The 21,562-nt window shown below is 42.9% G+C and overlaps 1 protein-coding gene across 2 annotated transcripts in view; it reads left to right on the plus strand.

Annotated features, from left to right (window-relative positions):
• IARS1 (isoleucyl-tRNA synthetase 1) overlaps window positions 1-21,562 on the plus strand; it is a 167,262-nt gene that overhangs the window by 7,430 nt on the left and 138,270 nt on the right. For both annotated transcript variants that reach the window (XM_054975723.1, XM_054975724.1), the window contains exons 2-6: window positions 4,470-4,595; window positions 5,093-5,249; window positions 6,440-6,559; window positions 7,368-7,450; window positions 14,280-14,397. In XM_054975723.1, the coding sequence (XP_054831698.1) occupies window positions 4,477-4,595; window positions 5,093-5,249; window positions 6,440-6,559; window positions 7,368-7,450; window positions 14,280-14,397 (597 nt within the window). In that variant the 5' untranslated portion in view covers window positions 4,470-4,476. The remainder of the gene's footprint in view (window positions 1-4,469; window positions 4,596-5,092; window positions 5,250-6,439; window positions 6,560-7,367; window positions 7,451-14,279; window positions 14,398-21,562) is intronic.

Raw genomic sequence — 21,562 nt, forward strand, 5'->3', positions numbered from 1 at the left:
GGGTCCTTTCAAGACCCCACTTGTAGTATAATGGTTAAGTAACTGAACAGTGATGCAGTACTCTGCAGGTTCAAATCTCACTGCTGCCATGAACTTGCCACATGGCCTTGGATATACCAGTCCTCTCAGTCCCAACTCTCCAGCTGTATTGTGGGGATAATGCTTACCTTGTCCCAAGATCAAACAGACAGTTCTCCACACGTGGAAAGAGATCCAACCTTAACACCCGGATCTCTAAGACAGGACCTTCTAGCTGTCCCTGTGAGAGGCCAACTACTCTTTACCATCAAGCCTAGGTTGACAAGCAGGCAGGCCTTGCAAATAGTCTCACAAGGCTATTTCATACAATCTGAAAGCTGCCCTGCCCACCAGAAAGGGATTTACTCAATCTTCTTCTCAGTCCCTAAAAAGAATAGGGACTGAAGGGTGTTATTAGACCTCATTTTTTTTGAACAAGTTTATCAAATTGTAGCACTTCTGAATGGGGACTCTGCACTCAGTCTCAGTGACCAGTCAATCAGAAGAACACATAACATCTACAGATCTCACAGAAACATACCTCCATGTACCAATTCTGACAGCCCTTCAACAATACCTAAGATTTTATGTTAAAAACAAATGCTGCAGTTCTGAGCCATCCTGTTTTGGCCTGTCCACCACACCAGGAGTATTCACAAAATTCTTGATCAACCTCATCATACGTTTCAGAGCCAGGGGGTATTCATGTTCACTTGCACCCAGACGATCTCCTGATCGGTTCAAGTTCACGAGAAAATCTCGCCACAACGCTCAATTCACCATTCAGTTCCTACAAGCTTGAACACCTGGGTTAGATCACAGTCACCAAAAGGATTTTTTTTCTATCTCTCACCAAAGAAAAGGTCAGGAAGACCAAACAGCTGACTGAGACTGTCATCAGAGTGCAAAATCACTTCTCATGACACTACTGAAACTGATGGGTTGGCTAGTGACCACCTACAATGCAATACCCTTGGGGTCATCTATAGGCAAGACCACTTCAGACCTTTCTTAGATCTCATTAACAACAGATCATGGAGAAGACAGATCTTCCCATTCAGATACCACTTCAGATCAAAATCCTTCTGAGCCAAGGTCACCAACCCAATGCAAAGCAAAAGATTCATGATCCCTCAAGAACAACAAATATTTACAGGTGTAAGAATCAGGTTAGGCATGTCTCCCTATCAGTGACTTAGAAAGGTGAGCAATTTGTCTGGCCCTGCTCCAGTTCAGAGCTCTGTATGAACAAGATTGCAGACAAAACATATATAAACAAGCAGGGGGGATTTAAGATCTCGAGGCGAAACAAGGTGGCAGCAAGGATACTTAACTGGGAGGATGGTCACCTAGCTGGATGGTCACACTTCAAAGGCATATCCAATGCCTAGGCAGACTGGCTGAGAGGACAACAGGGGAATGGTCCCTTAAGAAACATAACATTGCACTTTGCAACACCTCATGGACCTGTGTGCATCCCAACACAGCCATCAACTACTGGGGTACATGACAAGATTTGTTCTACCCACAAGCAGATGCCCAGATATTGCAGTGGCCGTTAGGCCTCCTCTGTGTATTACTACCCTTACCAATAACAGACCATGCCTTTCCACCCTCCAACAGATTGTGATATTTCCACCTCTCATCCTACTGACCTCTCCAGTCAAGTTACAGCAGGGACCAATTTGGCTCTCTCATTTAGACTTACTTTGCTTAACCGTGTGGAAATAGAAAGGAACACCTTCCTAAGATGGGGATATTCCCGAGAGGTGGCCAACATTCTCCTAGCATTCAGAAAATAGTTTATGCTCAGAATTTACAACTCTTATTGGGAAGCCCTCACTTAGTAGACATTTTACACAGCCTTGATCAAACATCTATTTGAACCGGTCAAGGATGTTCCCCTGGGAAGGCTGAGAAGGAAGACTATCTTCCTTATTATGTTCGCGTCTGCCAGAAGATTTAATCAGACCTGAACTCTGTATCTTTCCCAATGGTAAGGTGATGCCTCGGACTGTCTTCCAAAAGCGTATTCCAAACTGCATAGTTTACAAGAGATAATGCTACCATATTTCTACCTCTACCCTAAATAGACTAGGGAGAGACTCTTACACAACCTAGATGTCAGAAGGAGGCTCAAGGCCTATCTGCTCTGAACAGTGCAAATTAGAAAGTCAGTCTTACTGTTCTTAAATATATCTCCCCTCAATTTGGGGAAGAAAATATCTTCAGCAGTGGTAGGTGCCAATAGCAAAACATACACTATCGAAACTCCTACAAAACAAAACAAAAAACCCCCTCTCTTCGTAGAGGTTCCTTGTGGAATACCACCTCACTCTTTGAGGAGTGCTACTACCAGTGCAGCATTACACAGGAACACTTCTGTAGAAGAAGTCTGCAAGGCAGCAACAAGGTTGTCAGTCTTGACCTTATTAAGATGCCACAAATCGAATCTATATGATTCAGCAGACACTGACTGTAGTAGAAAAGTACTGCAGTGTATGATCATGGACGAAGACCATATCCCACCCAGAAACTGGAAACTGCTTTGGGAGCACCCAAGATGTCCTCCACCTCAGAGGGAGAACGGACCTTTGGACACTTACCGTGAAGGGTCCTTCTCCTCTGAGGAAAGGAGGACATCTTGCCCTCCCCAGGTCTCCATCCTTCTCTACCCTGCTGCCTCATTCTTCTACCTCCTCCGGGTTATGCTTTATTTACAGTACATGTTAATGCAACAGGTGTTTTTTCTCTCAGTATTACAGTTGCTGAATGATAAATTCAATGTTACTGCTTTGTGGAGTCACCTGAACTGAAGAGAGGGTGGTCCCACAGGCTAGACAGGAAGAAGAAGAAAGTTAGTTCCTGCCTCCCTGATTGGATGGTGGGAATCACCCAAGATGTCCTCCTTTCCTCAGAGGAGAAGGACCCTTCACGGTAAGTGTCCAAAGGTCCGTTCATCTAAATGGTTAACCTATCAGGATTTATTGGAATTCTCTCAGGACCAAGTTAAAATTAAATCAAGAGATGACTTAGCAGCAGAAGGGCACGCCTGTCAGTGGTTTCCATGCGTGCAAATTTTGGAGAGATTCAAACTAGACAAGAGCCGCCATGACTTTGAGAAATCTAAAACTGAATTTGAAATAGCCCTTTGTACAAATGATGAACATATTATTTCTAAAATGTATACACTTTTGTTGAGGTTTGAGATGGAGGAAGACCAAGTAAAAGAATGCATGATGAAATGGGTGAAAAATTGTGGACATGATATATTAATGGAGCAATGGGAAAATATGTGAACAAGAGGGCTGAAATTCACATTAAGCTCCAGTGTTAAAGACAATTTTTATAAAACGATGTATCGTTGGTATATGACTCCTGAAAAATTGGCTAGAATGTATAAGGGGGCGTCAAATGTACATTGGAAATGTGCTAAACAAGAAGGGACATTTTTTCATATGTGGTGGACATGTAAGAAAGCAAAGAGATTTTGGTTGCAGATAGAATCATCGATTCAGAAGATTTTGAAGATTAAACTTCTGCTGAAACCAGAGACTTTTTTGTTGGGAATAATGGACAGCCAGTTGGAAAAAGGCTTTAGAACGTTGTTTTTGTACTTTATTACAGCAGCAAGAATACTTTATGCACAAAAGTGAAAAACTATAACATTGCCTACGGTGGAGGAATGGTTGATAAAAGTCTTGGAGTTTGCGTTAATGGCAAAACTTGCTGCATTAATCAGAGAAAGGACATTAGTTAACTTCTTGACTGAATGGAAACCGTTAATAGACTTTTTGCATGAAATGGATAACAAGGATTTGATGACATCTGGATTTATGGATTAAGAAACAGGAACAATAGAAAAAAGGGGTCTTGTGACTAACTTAGAATAAGTGGGACTCTAGAAATGATATATACTTGTTGCGGAGAAAATTGGAACTCAACTTGTAGTGTAATTTAGGGTTTTTTCCCTCTTAATCTTATAGATATATGTATTATTAGTTTAGAATTGTGGTTTTTCCCCCTTGTTCTCTATGTTTGTTGTTTATTGTGTGGTGGTGTTGTAGTTTATAGTTTAAATAAAGACATTCAAAAAGAAAACTTGGCATTCATTTTTCAGTAGCTACACCAGCAGAATCTAGATATTAGTAAAAAAACAAGCTCGGGATAGCTGGATCTATGTTTTCAATCTACTCTTTACATTAAATAACTCTTGGGAAACTGTGACCATGGTATCTGGAGCGACAAGCGTTTTGGGGTAACCTTCTGAGTTCTTATCAAGGGACATGCTGGGCTGTAGCAACCAGTATTCTAGTGTGGGATGAGGTCTTCAGATTTTTATGATCACTGTAGTGAGTGATATATACAGCGGAAGGCACTGAGTTGCATAATGTTTGCCCTTTGAAAAAATTGGTCACATTTATATTTGTATTTTGTCTTCATTTACATAGGAAAACAATGGTTCAGCAAGTTGCAGAGAACATAAACTTCCCACAGGAGGAAGAGAAAATATTGCAGATCTGGAACACACTTAATTGTTTTCAAGAATGCCTGAAACAGTCAAAAAACAGGCCTAGGTAAGATGAGTTTAGTTTTCTGCTCTCCTCTCCTTTCCTATAAAAAGATGAGAGCTACTGGTTTGTATCCCCCATTTTTCTTGGCCTTCCTCCCATAAAAGTGGCCACTACTTTGAGTTACTTCGGTCTTGGAAGGTTGCTCTGGCTTGAGGACTTCGCTGAGTGGAATGGTAGGATACAAGCTGCTGTTTTTATTCATAGCTTTGATTTTAGCCATCGTTATGGTGCCAGTCCAACTATAAAGAAAGGGATGAATGTATGTGTGTATGTACAGTGATGGGGTTAGAGCTAAATTGTGAAATTCTGGCTTTTAGCTTAGCAAAAGAGCCAAATTAGAAATTAAAGCATAAAACATCCATGAGAAGGGCATTCTGAAAACTGTGTCAACATATATATCGTATGGAGAAATGTTTATTCTGAATAGTAGATAATAAATGTGTCTATCCTATGCTGTCTGAGAAAGTTTTGTTTATTTCTTATTTTCTGCTGATCTGCAGGTTTACTTTCTATGATGGCCCTCCATTTGCCACAGGCCTTCCACATTATGGACACATACTTGCCGGAACCATTAAAGACATAGTAACTAGATATGCTCATCAGAGTGGCTTTCATGTGGATAGAAGATTTGGTTGGGATTGCCATGGTTTGCCAGTGGTATGCTGAATATTTTCTTTCATTTAAAAAAAATGTAATATGGGGCTAGTTCTTTGTATATTCAGATGTTTGATGATTCCTAGGTTTTTGCAACTGTGATGCAGCCATTTAAGGCTTTTAAAAATGTGGACAGGTGGATGAAGTTAGCAGTTTACATATAGACATAGTCTGAATGCAGTACATGAAAAAAAACTTGCAAAAATAAAAATTATTTATTTTAAAACATTTGTATGCTGCCTTTGCGCCCAAATAACATCCCCAAGGCAGTGAATATTAGAACATTAAAAAATTAAACCATTTTTAACAGTATAGAAACTAATAAATACACACAAACACACAACATAAAGAACAGGGAGAAAGGGCAGTAACAGTTGGTCTGAATCAGAAATTTTGTCCTCAGATCTAGCAAAAACTCTATAATGCTAGGCTGAATTGTCTTCTCCTGGGGGTGCAGATCTTGGTGTTTGGGCTGAGAATTCCTTTAAACAACCGATGCAGTGGAGGCAGGAAAAAAATCTTGCTAACATCCGTAATACTCCATAATGCCTGCAAATGGATTCCTTTTGTCAGTATTGCTCAATCAGCTCCTTACCTGTTTCATTTCTTGGGATCTTCAACATTAGACTCAAGACAACTGCTCCCAGCTCAGGCAAGGCACCTGTGGGTAAGTTAAGTGGATGGCTAACCAGCAGTGCTTTTATCTTGTCTCTTGTACACCACAAGTACATACATACAAGCCACCAGTTGTACTTACCTTCCGCAGGTGGAGTAAGATGTTATGCCACTGATGATGATCTATTTTTATTGCATCTTACTATTTAATATCTGGGTCTTTTAAAAAATTTGTAAAATAGCAAATGTTTACATTTCTACTCCTTTCAAGATATGCTTGTTGTGTGGGCCTGACAGATCCTGAAGATCACTTTATATGCTCATCTTACACTGTGGTTAGTGTCCATCTCTGACATTGTTGTTTAGGGTTTTTGTTTTTTACTTGCTTCTTTCCCTGTGAGTTGCATTGTTCTGTCACGTCTTGTCTGTTCTTGTTTTTTCTAAGTTTTAATCCTTTCCTGGATTTGCCTGTTCTTCTTTCTCCCCTTTTCCAGTTAACTTTGAGGCAGGCAGTGGGGAAACAGTCTTCCCATGGATCCAATCCCTCCCACACATTAAACACACTTTCCTCTTTTCAGGAATATGAAATTGACAAAGCACTAGGCATCAAAGGCCCCGAAGATGTGGCAAAAATGGGGATTGCTGAATATAACAACAATTGCAGAGGAATTGTGATGAGATATTCACAAGAATGGAAAGTAAGTAAAACTGCCTAATAGGCCTCAAGTTTGGACTGGCTTTCAGCCACTGGATTCTTTGTAACAGATTTTTCTTCTTCTGCACTCCTGTGTGTGTATTACTTGAGATCCAAAAGCTTCCAACATCTTGGCCATTTTTTTACAGCAGATTCCTGTGCCATGTCACATTACCTCTTGCTTTGTAAAGTGATTTGCCATGAAGTATGGTGTGATATGTGAAAAAGCAGGCCTCAACTGATAGGCAACAGTGGGCTTTTTTAGCCCTCTCCAAATACCAAACACTGTGTGAATTGATTTCTTGATATATTGTAGAGGGCAAACAATCCAGTCTACAGATAATATGGGCCTTCAGAGTTTCAGTTTGACTACAAACTGTGTCCTGCAATTCCTTAAACTACTGTTGTGGCTCAACTTGTAATTCATAGGAATACGATGGATCCCTGAAAAGCAGGTTGCTACGCTATTATCTGGTGTCTTTTTTCCTCAACCATAAGAATTTATGCCATTTTACATTTATTTTTGCCCCATTGTGTAAACAAAGGCCTATAGATTCCTATTGTGGTTTGGGGAAGGCCAAGCAGGTTTATGGCATTGTGTGCTTCTGCAAGCTTTGTGCAGCTTGTGGACTATATTGTTGTAGCTCTCCCAGAGCAGAGGTGATTCCTTAAAAAGGCAAAGGGCTGACTTTTTGCCATATAAGCATGCCAGGGTAGAACCCCCTTTTGTTCTCCCGTGCTTCAAAGAGAAATATTTGGTGATTTGTTGCTTTTACTAAGCTATTTGGAAGTAACATCTGATTTCTTCACAGGCCAATGTCACAAGACTTGGTCGGTGGATTGATTTTGACAATGACTATAAAACACTGTATCCAGAGTTCATGGAGTCTGTGTGGTAAGTATTCTTTAAGTTTACTTTTGATATATGTTGTTGACTGCAACTGTATAGCAACGCACGTGCTTGCTATAATTTTTGAAGACTTCTTGGGAAGTACGTATCTTCCAGAATTTCAAAAATGACAATGAAGATGCTTCTGTGTGTGAGTATTCAGTAGAAGTGTGCGGTAGCCTTTTTGCCATGACATGGCAAATTGGAAACCCTTTATGGACTATTTGCAAGAGATGAAAAAAAGCAAATTAATTTGTGGTTTTGATTTTTAAGAATAAGGTTTTTAGATATTAAGCTGAGACAGAAAAAAGATACTAATGAGACCACAAGCTGATTGATAATAAAGAAGGGTCATAGGCAAAAAACTGTAATGGATTAATAATATGCCTATTATGTTTCTTGACTGGTTTTACCTTATTGACTAATATGTAGGCCATTCTTGGCTCTTTGTAGTTGTCTTTTTGTTGTTTTACTTTCTCTCTTTTGTCCTATCTTTTAACTTTTCCACAATAAAAATAAAAGCCTTCAGAAGCTCAGGAACATGATTTGACAGATAATCATGGTCAAGTGGTAGTCTTACGCAATCCAAATTACAAATATACTACGGGTAGGAGCTAAAACACACTCTTTGTCTTTGTCAAGAAGCGTTTATTCCCTTGATGTATATTTTAAAAGCTATTTGTCCCATTTTTCAGACAGAGAATACTGAGGGCCAAACAAACCATAAAGGCAACTTTTTGTATATCACAGTCACTTCCATTTTAAGCTGGGGATCACTTAAGTCAAGGGGTCTGTGGCTGGGAATATTCCAACTAAGGATCCCATCCCTCTGGTGGGGTGGGGGTATCCCCCGCTTTTACTCTCCACCATGACTTACCTGGCCAGTGTGTGTGTGTGTGTGGGGGGAATGTGTGGGAACAGGCCTCCCATGTGTGTTCCCAAGGCGGTGCAACAACACCACTCCCTGGGAGTGATGTCATCACACCGACTGAGAGCACTGCTGTGCTTTGCAATGGTGCTATTTGGGCCCCAAATGGGGCCCGCCATTATAGTGATGCCTCCTGGCCGTTATTTTTGAGACCATCCTCTAGTATTCTTGTACCCAGTCTCTTAGAGTTAGAAAATCGATGTTTCATTTTGTCGTTCTGGTGGTAACCATTGATCTGTGCCTTAAATAAAGATCTTATGGGATGAATCTGTTGTTCTGTGGTTCTGATCTACTTCTCCATATTCCATGCACTTTTTCTCTGCAACTTTCCTTCCCTATGCAATATATCTGTTCCTATTCTGGTGATGAGTTAGACATTGCTTTTAATGGTGGGCTTCTTTGTATAGGATTCCACCATTAGTTATCCAGTACAGCCTCATAAACAGTCACTCCTTGGTCATTTATTTCTTCTTCCGATCTTGTTCCCATCCCCTCACATCAGTTCTTCCCTCATACATTCTTTTTTGTGGATTTAATTTCTCTGAAGTAACTGACTCCTTACATTTTCTGCACTTCCATCTCAACAGCCTACACTATTCTATTTCATTCTTTCATTTTTCAGCCTTCTTTCCTCCCCCCCGATCCTTTTCTCATTGCCCACTATTTCCCACCCACTCCCAATCCAGTAGGAGAGTAGCTACTATCCAGTAGCTGCTGTAACGTAGTGGTTAAGTTCAAGTCAGCACTCTGCTGGTTTGATTCCCACTACTGCCATGAAATCTGCAGTTAGCCTTGGGTAAGCCACTACTTTCAGCCCCAGTTCCAGCTCCCCAGCTGTATTGTGGGGATAATAACAACACTGAATTTGTTCACTTTTCTGAGTGTGGCACTAATTTGTCCAGAAGGACAGTATATCACCACACTGTTGTTATATTGCTATTATTATCTTCTGTTAGTTCAGTGGTGCTGCAGCAGACCAAGAAATAAACACCACTATCTAATAACATCTTGACAAACATGCTCCCCATTTTCCTCAAAGGTTAAGTTCTTAAATTATCTGCAGCTTGGATTCTTGCTCTCCTACTCCCAGAAGCCTCTGCTGCTTATTTATTTAAACTGATTGATATCCTGCTATTTGACCTTAAACTGGTTTACAGTAGGGGTGTGTACCCCTCCCAAATCTGGGTTATTCCTGATCTGGGTTTCAGGGATACCTCCCCATCTGAAATCCAAGTGAGATTCTCTAATCTGGTTTGGCAAGATTAGAAAATCCTGTATTTATCAGGCCTTTATTCCTTATGGAGAATACAATCCAGGTGGCTTGTGGGGATGGAGGGGGAAGAGAAAACTCCACCAAATTTGCAGGGAACCTACTCCTGACAGTCCACTAAAGACCTCCCCATGTTTCAGGTTAATTGGACCCTGGAGTCCAATTCTGTGAGCCCTGAACAAGGTGCCCCAAGCCACTTTCTATTTTGCTCTTGGAAAAAAAAATCACAGGGGCAAGGCTTCCACTGGCCAAAGGCACACTCCCAAATGCAATCTCAACTTAGACAAAACCCAACAGAACCAAACTGAAGCAAGGTAATGGAATCCTCCCAGAAAAAAAGTGAAAGAAAGGGACCAGCATCAAAGCAGAGAATTATGTCAAACTGGTTAATTCCACCAAAAGCAAAATGAAGCAAGGAACACTGATGTAAGTTAATCTACAGAACCAGTGTCACTCACAGAAGCTAGGTGGAACCCAGGGCCAAGTCTTGCCTTGGAACCTCAAGAGGAAAGCAAACCAATGACGAGAGAAAAACAATTCCCCCCCACACAACAGCAAGTCTCTCAAAAATGTCAAGCAGCAGTTAGCTACTCTCTCTTGCCTTTAAACCTCCATGCAAAGCAACAATAGGAGAAAAAAGAACCTCTCCCGAGAAGAGTCAGCAAATAAAATGAACAGCAACTAGAACTAACACCAAGATTCAAACAATTTAGCGAAAGCCAAAGCTCCCTCTCCTTTTAAAAGCAGTTTTAAAAAGGTAAACTTGAAGACAAAACTTGTCCCTTCTCCCTCCATCCTGGGCTAAAACCAATGAGTCTATATCTTTCAAACCAGGTAGCTCCAGCAGGCAGCACAGATTTCTTACTCTGGGCAGTGCAACAGTGCAGCAGCAGTAGGCAGGCAGCAAATCTACTGGTAAATCCCAAAGGCAAAGAGAAGAGAGCAAGCCAGGGCAAAGGGCCAGCAGCAGCAGTCTTTATCCAAGACCAGTCTATACAAAATGAAGGCTGCTCTGAGCCAAGCCTGCTTTTTTTAAGTCCTTGCAGGCAGTTTGAAAAAGGCTCTCTCCTTCTCTGAGAATCTCATTGGCCAGACAAGGAGAGCTCCCTCCCTCCCTCCTCCCCCTTGGGGAAAAAAAGCAGGAGAAGCCTGAGGACCAGCTAGCCAAGAGGCTGAAGCCTTGTTTCCCAGATTTATCCAGGCTTCCTAATCCTATTCTCATCAAGGAAAGCCAGATTTAGATGAATTGGCATCAGTCTGGTTTTTTTTGCTGGTTCTCAGGCCTGGATTGCACACCCCTAGCTTGCAGCATGTCTATTATTTTTTCCCATGAGCCCCCTACTGCTTTAGATGTTACTCCATTGGTGGCTTCAGAATTGCAATAATGAGAAGTAGTGTGCCTGTGATGTCTTTAGTTTTGAGAACCCCAACAATTGTCCAGGAAGAAATTCTTAGCTGCAGTAGTCAAATTATAAAGCTGCTGCAGGGTTCTGTTTTGCAGCTGAGGCCTACTTTTTCTTACAGTTAAGTTAATTTTTCTTACAGTTAAGTTAAGTTAAGTTTTGATCAGGCATCTGATGAAGAGAACTTGATTCTCGAAAGCTTATGCTATAATAAAATTGGTTAGTCTTAAAGGTGCTACTGGACTCTTTTTGATTAAGTTAAGTTAATTTTTTAAAAAAAGAATACTGTTTATGTTGGATTTGAATTGGTAGTCCAGATTACAAAAGAAGTACTTATGAATAAAGAACTTGAGCCAGAATTCAGACAACTGCAACACTTGCTCATGCACACAAGGGGGCTTAGGTTGTGTTTGTCAAGCATAATTTCACTTCTCCCATCTCCTCTTCCCCATTACATGGGAAAGTCACTTTTGGAACTGAAAGGTATGAATGTCCACTGTTCGAAGGGGAAGTCAGAACCCTTCTGAACGTTGTTAAAGTAGCTCTTCTGTATTCCACTCTTTGCAGTTACTCTGCCTGAAGTGCTGAAGTACAGGCTTGCTTATTAAACACAACAAGTTGAGAATCTGTGAAGAATCGCAGTGAGAGGGAGAACAACTTGGACATCCTTTCTCCTAGAGGGCAGGAACACTGAACTTGGGTCTGGATGTATAGCTTCCTAGTTATCGAGTCTTGAACGTCACCAGTCTAGTGCTGAATTGTAGGTCCCTTATAGCTCTCTGCCTGCAGAGATTCTAATCTAGCCTTGTACTTCAATGGTACTGAGCACAGAGGAAGGTATTTTTAATTTTCTTGTCCTAAGTTGTATGGGAGAATTTTTCTTTTCCACATGTGTCTGTGTGTGTCTACATTTATGCATTGTGCACTCTTAGAGCACTCCCCTCTTGCCCCTCTTCATCTGCCTCCCACCCACACATCTTAGTTGGCGCTCAGATTCTTAGAATATTCCAGGCCTTCTGGGAGGGCAACACACATGTTCAGTGCTTGTTGGAGTGTTTGGGCAAGGGTTTCTTTAAATTTACACAGTCATAATTTCCTGCCTACTTAAGGATTCCCCATAGTCCGCAGAAACCCCTGACACGTGTCACTACCTCTGGTTTGGTGCTCTCCTGACAGGCACAAGACTATCATGTTTACTATTTGAAGAAATGAGGATTTAAAAGTGATTTTTTTAAAAGTTATACTAATAATGAGATCATATTTTAGAATTCATTTAAACTGTTTCAGTGGTATATTTTTTCAGCGGTATATTGTTGCAGTAAATCTTTTTTTATTATGTTGACATCCACATTTTTAGATGCCTTCCCCTGATCTAGAAATGAGCCCCTATTAAGAAATTGCATTTTATGTTCATTTTAAAAAATCTGCTAACAGTTAGAGAGCAGAACAGTAATGCAAAACTGCAGTCGTTAGAGGTCTATGAACCTTTTTAACAATAGATTTCACCTTTACCAAGTATACTGTGTAAGGGAATGGTCCACCACTGCTGCCTCTCCTATACTTCCAGTCAGGGCTTTTTTTCAGGGAAAAGAGGTGGTGGAACTCAGTGGGTTGCCTTTGGAGAAAATGGTCACATGGCTGGTGGCCCCACCCCCTGATCTCCAGACAGAGGGGAGTTTAGATTGCCCTCCACGCTGAGGGCAATCTAAACTCCCCTCTGTCTGGAGATCAGGGGGCGGGGCCACCAGCCATGTGACCATTTTCAAGAGGTTCCACCGCATTCCAGCTGAAAAAAGGCCCTGCTTCCAGTATGATAGTCTAATATCTGATAGAGGTACTGAGGTTCTGCATTGGGATTGCAGTTACTGATGCCTTGTTGAATTTTAGTGCATGGAAATGGTCAAATACAGTATAAATAGTTTAAGATCCTGCTGCTACTATTTAATTTGTATTTCATAGAATCATAGCATTGGAAGGGGCCTTACAGACAATCTAGTCCAATCCCCTGCCCAATGCAGGAACAGCCTAAAGCATTTTCAGCAAGTATACAGCTGCTTTTTTATGTCTGGAATATGGACATATAGTACATTTCTTAAGTCACTGGCAATAAATAGTCTACTTACTCTTGCTGTGCTGGTTTACATCATTCTAACGATGTTACAAAACTAAGATTCTAATGGGGAAAAATAGGAGCTCTTCAGCTGCATTTGAAGAAAGATCCACAAGAGGGAATAGTTGACTTGAATTTAGCTTATCAGCTTCACTCTTCTGAGGTTTTTGAATTCTACATTCTCACAGGGGTTGGATTTGTGCTCTAATGGAAAGTTCTTTTCTATTTGGAAAATAGACGTTGAAGGTCTTGATTCTTCATAAATTCATATTAAAAGCATATCCATTCTAATTGGCTGTAGAAATCTGGTTAGGCCTGTAAAAAGCTTTTGGAGTGTCTAATCTGTCGGCAAAGATTGCACACCTTTCTGTGCTCTTGCATCTTTTCGAATAACTGAGTTGCCCTTTTCAATGCACTTCAACAGTAAAAGCCATTCTGGTGTGTATTCCTACATTTTTTCAGCTAATGCATTGTGAAGTGAAGGTTTAACAAGTTAGTGCAATGCCCTCTTGGGAAGTAAGAGATGTCTTTAGCACTAAATGACCTTAGATGATCTTAGATGCCTACCTAACCATAGTTTTAGGTAGTAGAGCACCTTGATGTGCATGCTTCTACTGCTTAGGAAGAGTAGGGCTTAAAGGACCATGAAGCTGTCATGATAATCTGTGGGAAAGGGCAGGTTATCAGCATGAGGGTTCAGGGTTGAGGCATTACTGACCAGGGCTGCCATGTGATTGTCTGAGCTTGGCAGCATGAATAGGCACTGGAGTCAAGAATGGTAGTGTGACATTTTACTGTTTTTCTTGGGGTGCCAGAATACAATAAGTGTTTTGGGAAGCCTTGCTTCATCTGCTTGAACATCTGAAAGGTCGTTGCTATGTTTTCTCTTCTCTTTTGGAAGTGTATGTCTCTTGCAATGAAGTCCCAGATGTCCTTACGAAAATATTCACAATATAATATCCACAAGGGAAAAAAACTTGTTTGGACTGAGGTTTTGTATGTCATTTCTACATGTGCTAAATAATAATGTAATTAACTTGTATTTTTAAATTCTCTACTAAAATTCTTTAATTTTAACAAATTTTCTGCTCTCTTTGAATGAATACATTATATATTTTTTTCAGGTGGGTTTTCAAACAGCTGTATGACAAAGGGCTAGTATACAGAGGAGTTAAAGTCATGCCTTTCTCAACGGCATGCAACACACCCCTTTCTAACTTTGAGTCTCACCAGAATTATAAGGTAGGTATGCTTGTGTGCAAAGCTCACCTGTGTATTGTATATCTTTTCGGAAGGGTTAAATAGCTTTGTCGACTGGAGTGTAGGCTTGTCACTATACTTCAGAGTGGTCTAGAATAAAATGGACATATAAAGTCTGGGCTAGTAGTTACTGTTTTAAGTGTGTACCATTTTGTTCATCTCCCTTTTATTTCATTGCAGAAGGCTGATACAGACATAGCATTAGAGCTTGCCTAAGAGTAGTTAAGATTCCTGACATTATGTCTGTGTTCATCTCATTGAATGACTGATCAAGGAAGTTTAAGGAATACTGAAGGAGAACTTCCCACCTGCTGTATCTTGTATAATGTATTTCAGATTTTGGCTTGATGAATATAATTAATGCAATTATAATCTGAAAGTTAGACCTCCAACCTAAAATGTTCAGGTGCCAGTCCACATGGGGCATAGTAAAATACTAGTGGAGACCCACAAGGAGTTGTGAGGGGGGGGATCTCATTTTCCCCTACCCCACCCTTTTCCTTCTCTGCCCCCCATAGCCTCTCCCTGCTTCCTTCTCTCCTTCCCATCCACCATTGTCTTCCCCCAATCTTAACCTTTCCCCCTCTCCCTGATGGCCCAGTTGCATGATGGGGAACCTGCAAGGTCTTGCCTGGCGTACTTCACTTTTCCTTGTATGACTTTCCCCAAATTATTTCTTCTTTCCCTCCATCTGGCAGCTTTCATATGCTCCCCTTTCCCTACATCCTTCTGTTCTTCAAACCCACTAAACAACTTACCTTTTATTTGCCCCCCATCTCTACCTATATTTATTAATTTACTTCATTTATATACTGCCTTTCTCCACAGCAGGGTCCCAGATCATTCTCCTGTTATCTCCCCAACAACCCTAAGAGTTAGGTTAGGCAGAGGGTGTGTAACTAAATCAAAGTGAGCTTCCACAGGAGAGTGGTGATTTGAACCTGAGTCTGCTAGATCCTACTCTGAATTCTAACCACTACACTGCATTGGCTTGGGGGATGGCTGCTGTTGAATAGTGGCAAGCAGTTGGGTCTGGGTGAATCATGCAAGTCATGTGGTAGTAAGTTGTCCGGTGGTTGCTTCTGGGACTGGCCTCAATGAGTCCTCCCTCAAAGGTCCAAACAGCACTCGAAAGGACCTAGCACCCTCCTGCTGCCTTTTACTGGTAGCAGCGAAGCCTGGAATACTGGCTAAACTGTTAAGGTTGCCTAGCAGCAGCCACTGAGGGCATCTGGTTAAAGCTACAGGCGCTCCCTTTACCATTTTTTAAAAAACCCATATATATGTTAGATTTCAGATTTTTCTGCAAACCTGGGGCATTTTTCATGTGTGTAGGAAGATCTGTCTTATTTATTGATGGCTCTAGTCTCTGGATTTAAGTATCCTTAGATCAGGGCCACATGGCTATTAGTATGTAAGATTTCAAATTCATAGGTACCAGTCCATTTGGTTTACTGTCCACCTAGCTTGCCACTGGATGCCCTCTCTGAGCTGACAGAGGTAGTCTCTGGCTTTGTGTTGGAATCTCCAGATGTTTGGTTTTGGAATCTCCAGATGTGTGTCATCTATGCAAGAAGCTGCTCTATCTGGATTGGCTCAAGGTCTTGAGACCTGTATGTTTTGCACCTCAAGATCTTTTCGCTTTCATATGCCGGAAATGTGGGAAATGCCCAGTTCGTACTAGCAGGGGTCACATAAGGAGAGATCCTCCTCAGTAGTTCAGTGGAAGTTTTGGTACTTTCCCTAGATGTTCTGGCTTTGAAGCCTAAGCAACTTAGAGAAATGTTCTAAGATTTTTTATTCAGGTTTGCTTTTGTTAGTTAAAAGGTAAACTAGTGTCTTGTTTATGTAATGGGTTGGAATTTTGAGTCTGCTCCTATTTAAGTTTCTAATAATTTTTTTAAAAAAGAATTATTTTTCTCTCCTAGGTGTTTTGAAGGTTTCTTTATGCTGTAATTAGCAGAGCTGGAAGTACAGGGCAGAATACACAAATTAAATATGAGAAATAACTCTAGGTTCTGTCCTTTAAATCGTACACCACAGTACGTGGGTTTGGCATGTTGGAAGGAGGGTTTCCTGGGCTATGTAGAACATCAAAATGTATTGTACATCTGCCAGTTTTCCTGTGAAATGTTCTGGAATATTTCAACCGTCTTAGAGTGTATAATGTCAGTGACTCAGGGAAGATATTGGAGCAGATATTAAAGGTCACTCTGCAAGCATCACAACTTGGTGATAATGGAAATTCAACATAGATTTGTCCCCAGTGGGTCTGCCAGACCAACCTCATTTCCTATGACTGAGTGACAGGTTACTGAATTGTGGGAATGCTGTCGATGTAGTTTATTTGGATTTCAGTAAAACTTTTGACAAGGTTCCTCATGATGTTCCGATGGGTAAACTGGAGGACTATCAACTGGACTCTAGGATAGCTAGATGGATAGGGAACTGGCTGGATAACTGCACCCAAAGAATAGTTGTCAATGGCATCACGTCTGATTGGAGGGAGGTGTCCAGTGGAGTTCCACAGGTCTCTGTTCTGGGCTTAGTGTTTTTCAGTATTTTTGTAAATCATCTAGACAAAGGTATGAAGGAGTTACTTGTTAAATTTACAGATGACACCAAACTGGGAAGAGTAGCAAACACACTTGAACATAAAAATTTAACGAGATCTGAACACACTGGAAAAGTGGGCAGATGCATTTTAACAAGGATAAGTGCTGGGTTTTCCACCTGGATAACAACAATGCAAAGCATGCATACTGGATGAGGGATGCTCCTCTGGGTATCAGTGTGTGTGAACAAAATCTTGGGATACAGGTGGATGGGAAGCTAAATATGAGCAGCCAGTGTGATGCAGCAGCAAAACACATTAATGCAGTCTTGAAGAATATCAACAAAGACATAACATCCAAATTACAGGATGTAATTGTCCCCCTATATGCCACATTGGTCATGCCCCAGCTAGAGTATTATGAGCAGTTCTGGAAGCCTCACTTCAAAAAGGATGTGAAAAATTGGAATGAGTGCGGAGGAGAGCAACCAGGATGATTAGGGGCCTGGAGACCAAGCCCTTTGAGGAACAACTGAGGGACTTGGACATGTTCAGTTTGGAGAAGAGGGAGTTGAGGGGATACATGATTGCTCTTTTTAAGTATTTAAAAGACTGTCACTTAGAGGAGGGAAGAGAGTTGTTCCTGTTGACAACAGAGGATAGGTCTTGAAACAGTGGTTTTAAACTACAAGAGCAAAGGTGCTGGCTGGACATTAGGAAAAACTTCATGTTAAGAGTAATTCAACACTAGCATCAGCTGCCTAGGGATGTGGTGGGTTCCCCTTCATTAGCAGTCATTAAGGAGTGGCTGGATGAACACTTGTTAGAGATGCTTTGGGCTGTTCTTGCATTGGGCAAGGGGGTGGACTAGATGGTATGTAAGACCCCTTCTAACTCTATGATTCTATGAACTTCCTAGGATCCTGTAAAATGCTTCTTTACCTGAATGTAAAGTGTATTAGATTTTTCATTTTGTTTTTGTATTTCTGAGTCATATTATTAAAGCAGCAATGTAAGACAAAAAATAGCTTACAAACATCTACAATTATATTGTTCATCCTTCAGAAAAAAGGATAGGTGAATTTCTCTTGACTCACTTAGATTAACTTTTTGTGATATTTCCTTCCAGTGCTCAAACAAAACAACCTTTTTGTATGCTCTTAAAAGATCACAACAAGAAAGTGGAAAAGGAGAAAAAAATGAATGGAGCCCCTGCTCTTTTTTCTTTTTTTCTTCTAAAGTTACCTGGCAGGGACAGCTACAGTGACAACTAGGAGTGTGCGATTCAGTTTCCAATTTGGAATATATACCTGAATTGGACTTGATTTGTAAAGATTCGGCATTTCCGAATCAGGCCCAGCACGCTGGCTCCTATTTGGAAATGCCGAGTGAAAGCTTTCTGAAGCGATTTGGGTTGCTTCCAGAAGCTTTGGGGTGCTTTTAAACCCTGCGGCTGGCTTCAGCTGGCCCGCGGGGGGAGAGATCCCGCCCAGGCCAGCTGAAGTTTAAAGAGACCTTTCTTGCCACGGGCCAGCTGAAGTGTGGAAAGGGCCCTTTCCCTGCCACTTTATTTTATTTATTATTTTGATTTATAAACCACCCATCCTCAGGGGCTCTGGGCAGTGAACATTAGTTAAAATCAATAAAAACAAAAAAACCAATAATTCTAAATCAACATACAATAATAAAATAAATTAACCAAATACATTAAGGTGCAATGGTGGGGAGAACCCCCCACCCCAAAGGTGGGAGGCCAACATGGCACCGCCCACTTCAACCACCGAATGCCAGTGTCATGGGCTCTGAGTCCTCAGAGGATGAAAACCTCAGGGAGGATGATAGGGGGGAGAGTATGCCAAGCCCCTCCAGAGTCAGCCGCTTGGAAGACCAGCAGGGAGGGGAACAGCAGGAACCCTTGCCGGAGCAGGCTGAGGAATCCAGGGCAGACTCAGAGACAGAGGCTGTTCCCCTACCTGCACCAGCAGTTGAGACCAGGGCAACATCCCCACCAAGCTCCCCTGAGCCTGAAAGGCAGCGTAGGGTACGGCAGCGTCTTGCTGCACAGGAAAGGAGACAAAGTGCAAGGCTTCAGGCACTCAAACAGCGGCGTAGTGACCTTGAGTCTTAGCAGGATGCAGCACTGCCCTGGAGGTGATTGCTCTTAAGCCGGGACGCCCTTCCCCTCATTGCAGACGCACCTGCGCACAGACCTGCCCGGTTCTACTGTGACCCAGCTCTGCTTTGACTGCTCTCTTGGCTCTGACCTTTGAATTCGGCTCCCTGGACTACGCTCCCTGCTTGCTCCCTTGTTGGCTTGGTTGTACTCCGGACTCTTAGAGAAGCTTGAGGCAGACTCCCCGCCTGCATTCCAGCACAGCCTGGCGGAACAGCTCTGTCTTACAGGCCCGTCAGAACGATAATATGTCCTGCTGGGCCCGGGTCTCCATTTGACAGAGTATTCCACCAGGCTGGGGCCAGGACTGAAAAGGCCCTGGCCCTGGTTGAAGCGAGCTGGGCTTCCTTAGGGCCGGGGACCACCAGTAAACATTTATCCGCTGATCGAAGCGGTCTACAGGGAACATACAGGGAGAGGCGATCCCGAATATATGCCGGCACCAACCCGCTCAGGGCTTTAAAGGAGTAAGAACCAACACCTTGAACCTGATTCAGAATTCAACCGGAAGCCAGTGCAGCTGGCGCAGGACAGGTGTGATATGTAACTGGTAGGATATACCAGTCAGGACCCGCGCTGCTGCATTCTGGACCAGTTGTAGTTTCCGGATCAGGCCCAGGGGTAGCCCAGCGTAGAGTGAGTTACAGTAATCTAGCCTGGAGGTGACTGTTGCATGGGTCACTGTATCCAGGTCCTGGGGCATCAGGTAAGGGGCAAGTTGCCTGATCTGACGGAGATGGAAAAATGCAGACTTGGCAACCACTGTGACCTGGGCCTCCATCGACAGGGAGGCATCCAGGAGCACACCCAGACTCTTCACCACTGGCAAAGTTGCCAATGGTGTCCCATCCAGGGCAGGGAGCTGGATCCCAACATCTGGCAGTCCCTGTCCCAGCTGCAGGACCTCTGTCTTCACCGGGTTCAGTTTCAGCCTGCTCTGTTTCAACCATGCTGTCACAGCCTCCAGAGCTCTGGCCAGATTGTCCAGGGCTGTGTCTGGCTGGCCGTCCATCAACAGAAAAAGCTGGGTGTCATCCGCGTATTGATGACAACCCAGCCCAAACCTCCACACCAACTGGGCGAGGGGGCGCATGTAGATGTTAAATAACATTGGGGAGAGTATCGCCCCTTGCGGAACCCTGCACACCAAGGTTTCAGAACAAAGTGATCCGACCATGGCACTGCATCATAGGCATCCAGGACCACCATCATCCCCGCCCCCAAAATCAAATCCAGCGTGTGACCTGCTTGATGCGTGGGAACTCTAGGGCCGCCATGGAGGACACCAGGTCCATGGCCTGCATGGAGGTGTCGTCGTCAGCATGGATGTTGAAATCCCTGAGAACCAAAAGCCTCGGGAATTCCAAGACCCAGCCGGCCACCACCTCCAACAGACCAGACAGGGAAGATGCAGGTGCAGTAGGCGGTCGGTACACCATGCATATTGCCAACCTCTTTTTGGCGTCCAATGCTAGGCCCACACAATCAATGCCCGTAATTTTTGGGGTGGGGATCTGAAGGAGAGAGACTCCCGAATGAGCAAAGCAACGCCTCCCCGTGACCACTTGTCCGGGACTGGTGGAGGACCATATAACCTGGGGGGGCTGGTTCTTTTATATAACCTGGGGGGGCTGGTTCTTTTAGAGTGATCGTCTCACCCTCCTTCACCCAGGTCTCGATCACGCAAGCCAGGTCCACATTCAATACTGCAAGATAATCTTGCAGTGTTTAGGTCTTATTATTTATGGACCTGGCATTGCACAGCGCCAGTATCAGAGAGTGGTTTAATATCCTAGCCCCACAATGAGTATATCTTGGGATGGAATGCAGATTGGAAGGGCACCGAGCCCTACCGTGTCTCAACGCCCTTCCCTTCCACAATCTGCTCCCACCACCATACTTCCCACGTTCCCGGATCACTGGGATCCCCAACTCTGAGCCAGCCTCCTCTCCAATGATCATAGTGCTAACCCACCACCCTCCCAAAATCAAACAATCCACCAACTATCAGCAACTAAGCTACCAATCATGCATAACCTCCCCAATACCCTACCAAATTAACAACATGAACAATGCACATAGACTACAATAATTAACACACTTGGTATAAAAAACAACGAACAGTAGCAAGGCAAGCAGTACAAGCAGTCCCCTAGCAGCAGCCTTATAGGCTGGAGCAGGCAAGGGGCGGGGCTGGGCAGATGGAAAAGCCCAGCCCTTGATGGAAGAAGCTCCCTTGGCAGCAGCAGCAGCAGCAGCAGCAGCAGCAGTGCAGGCAGACCTCTGGCAACAGCCTTTGTAAGCTGGAGCAGGCAAGGGGTAGGGCGGGGCAGATGGAAAAGCCCAGCCCTTGATGGAAGAAGCTCCCTTGGTAGCAGCAGCAGCAGCAGCAGTGCAGGCAGACCTCTGGCAACAGCCTT

Source organism: Eublepharis macularius, chromosome 4, assembly GCF_028583425.1.
Source record: "Eublepharis macularius isolate TG4126 chromosome 4, MPM_Emac_v1.0, whole genome shotgun sequence".
NCBI lineage: Eukaryota > Metazoa > Chordata > Lepidosauria > Squamata > Eublepharidae > Eublepharis > Eublepharis macularius.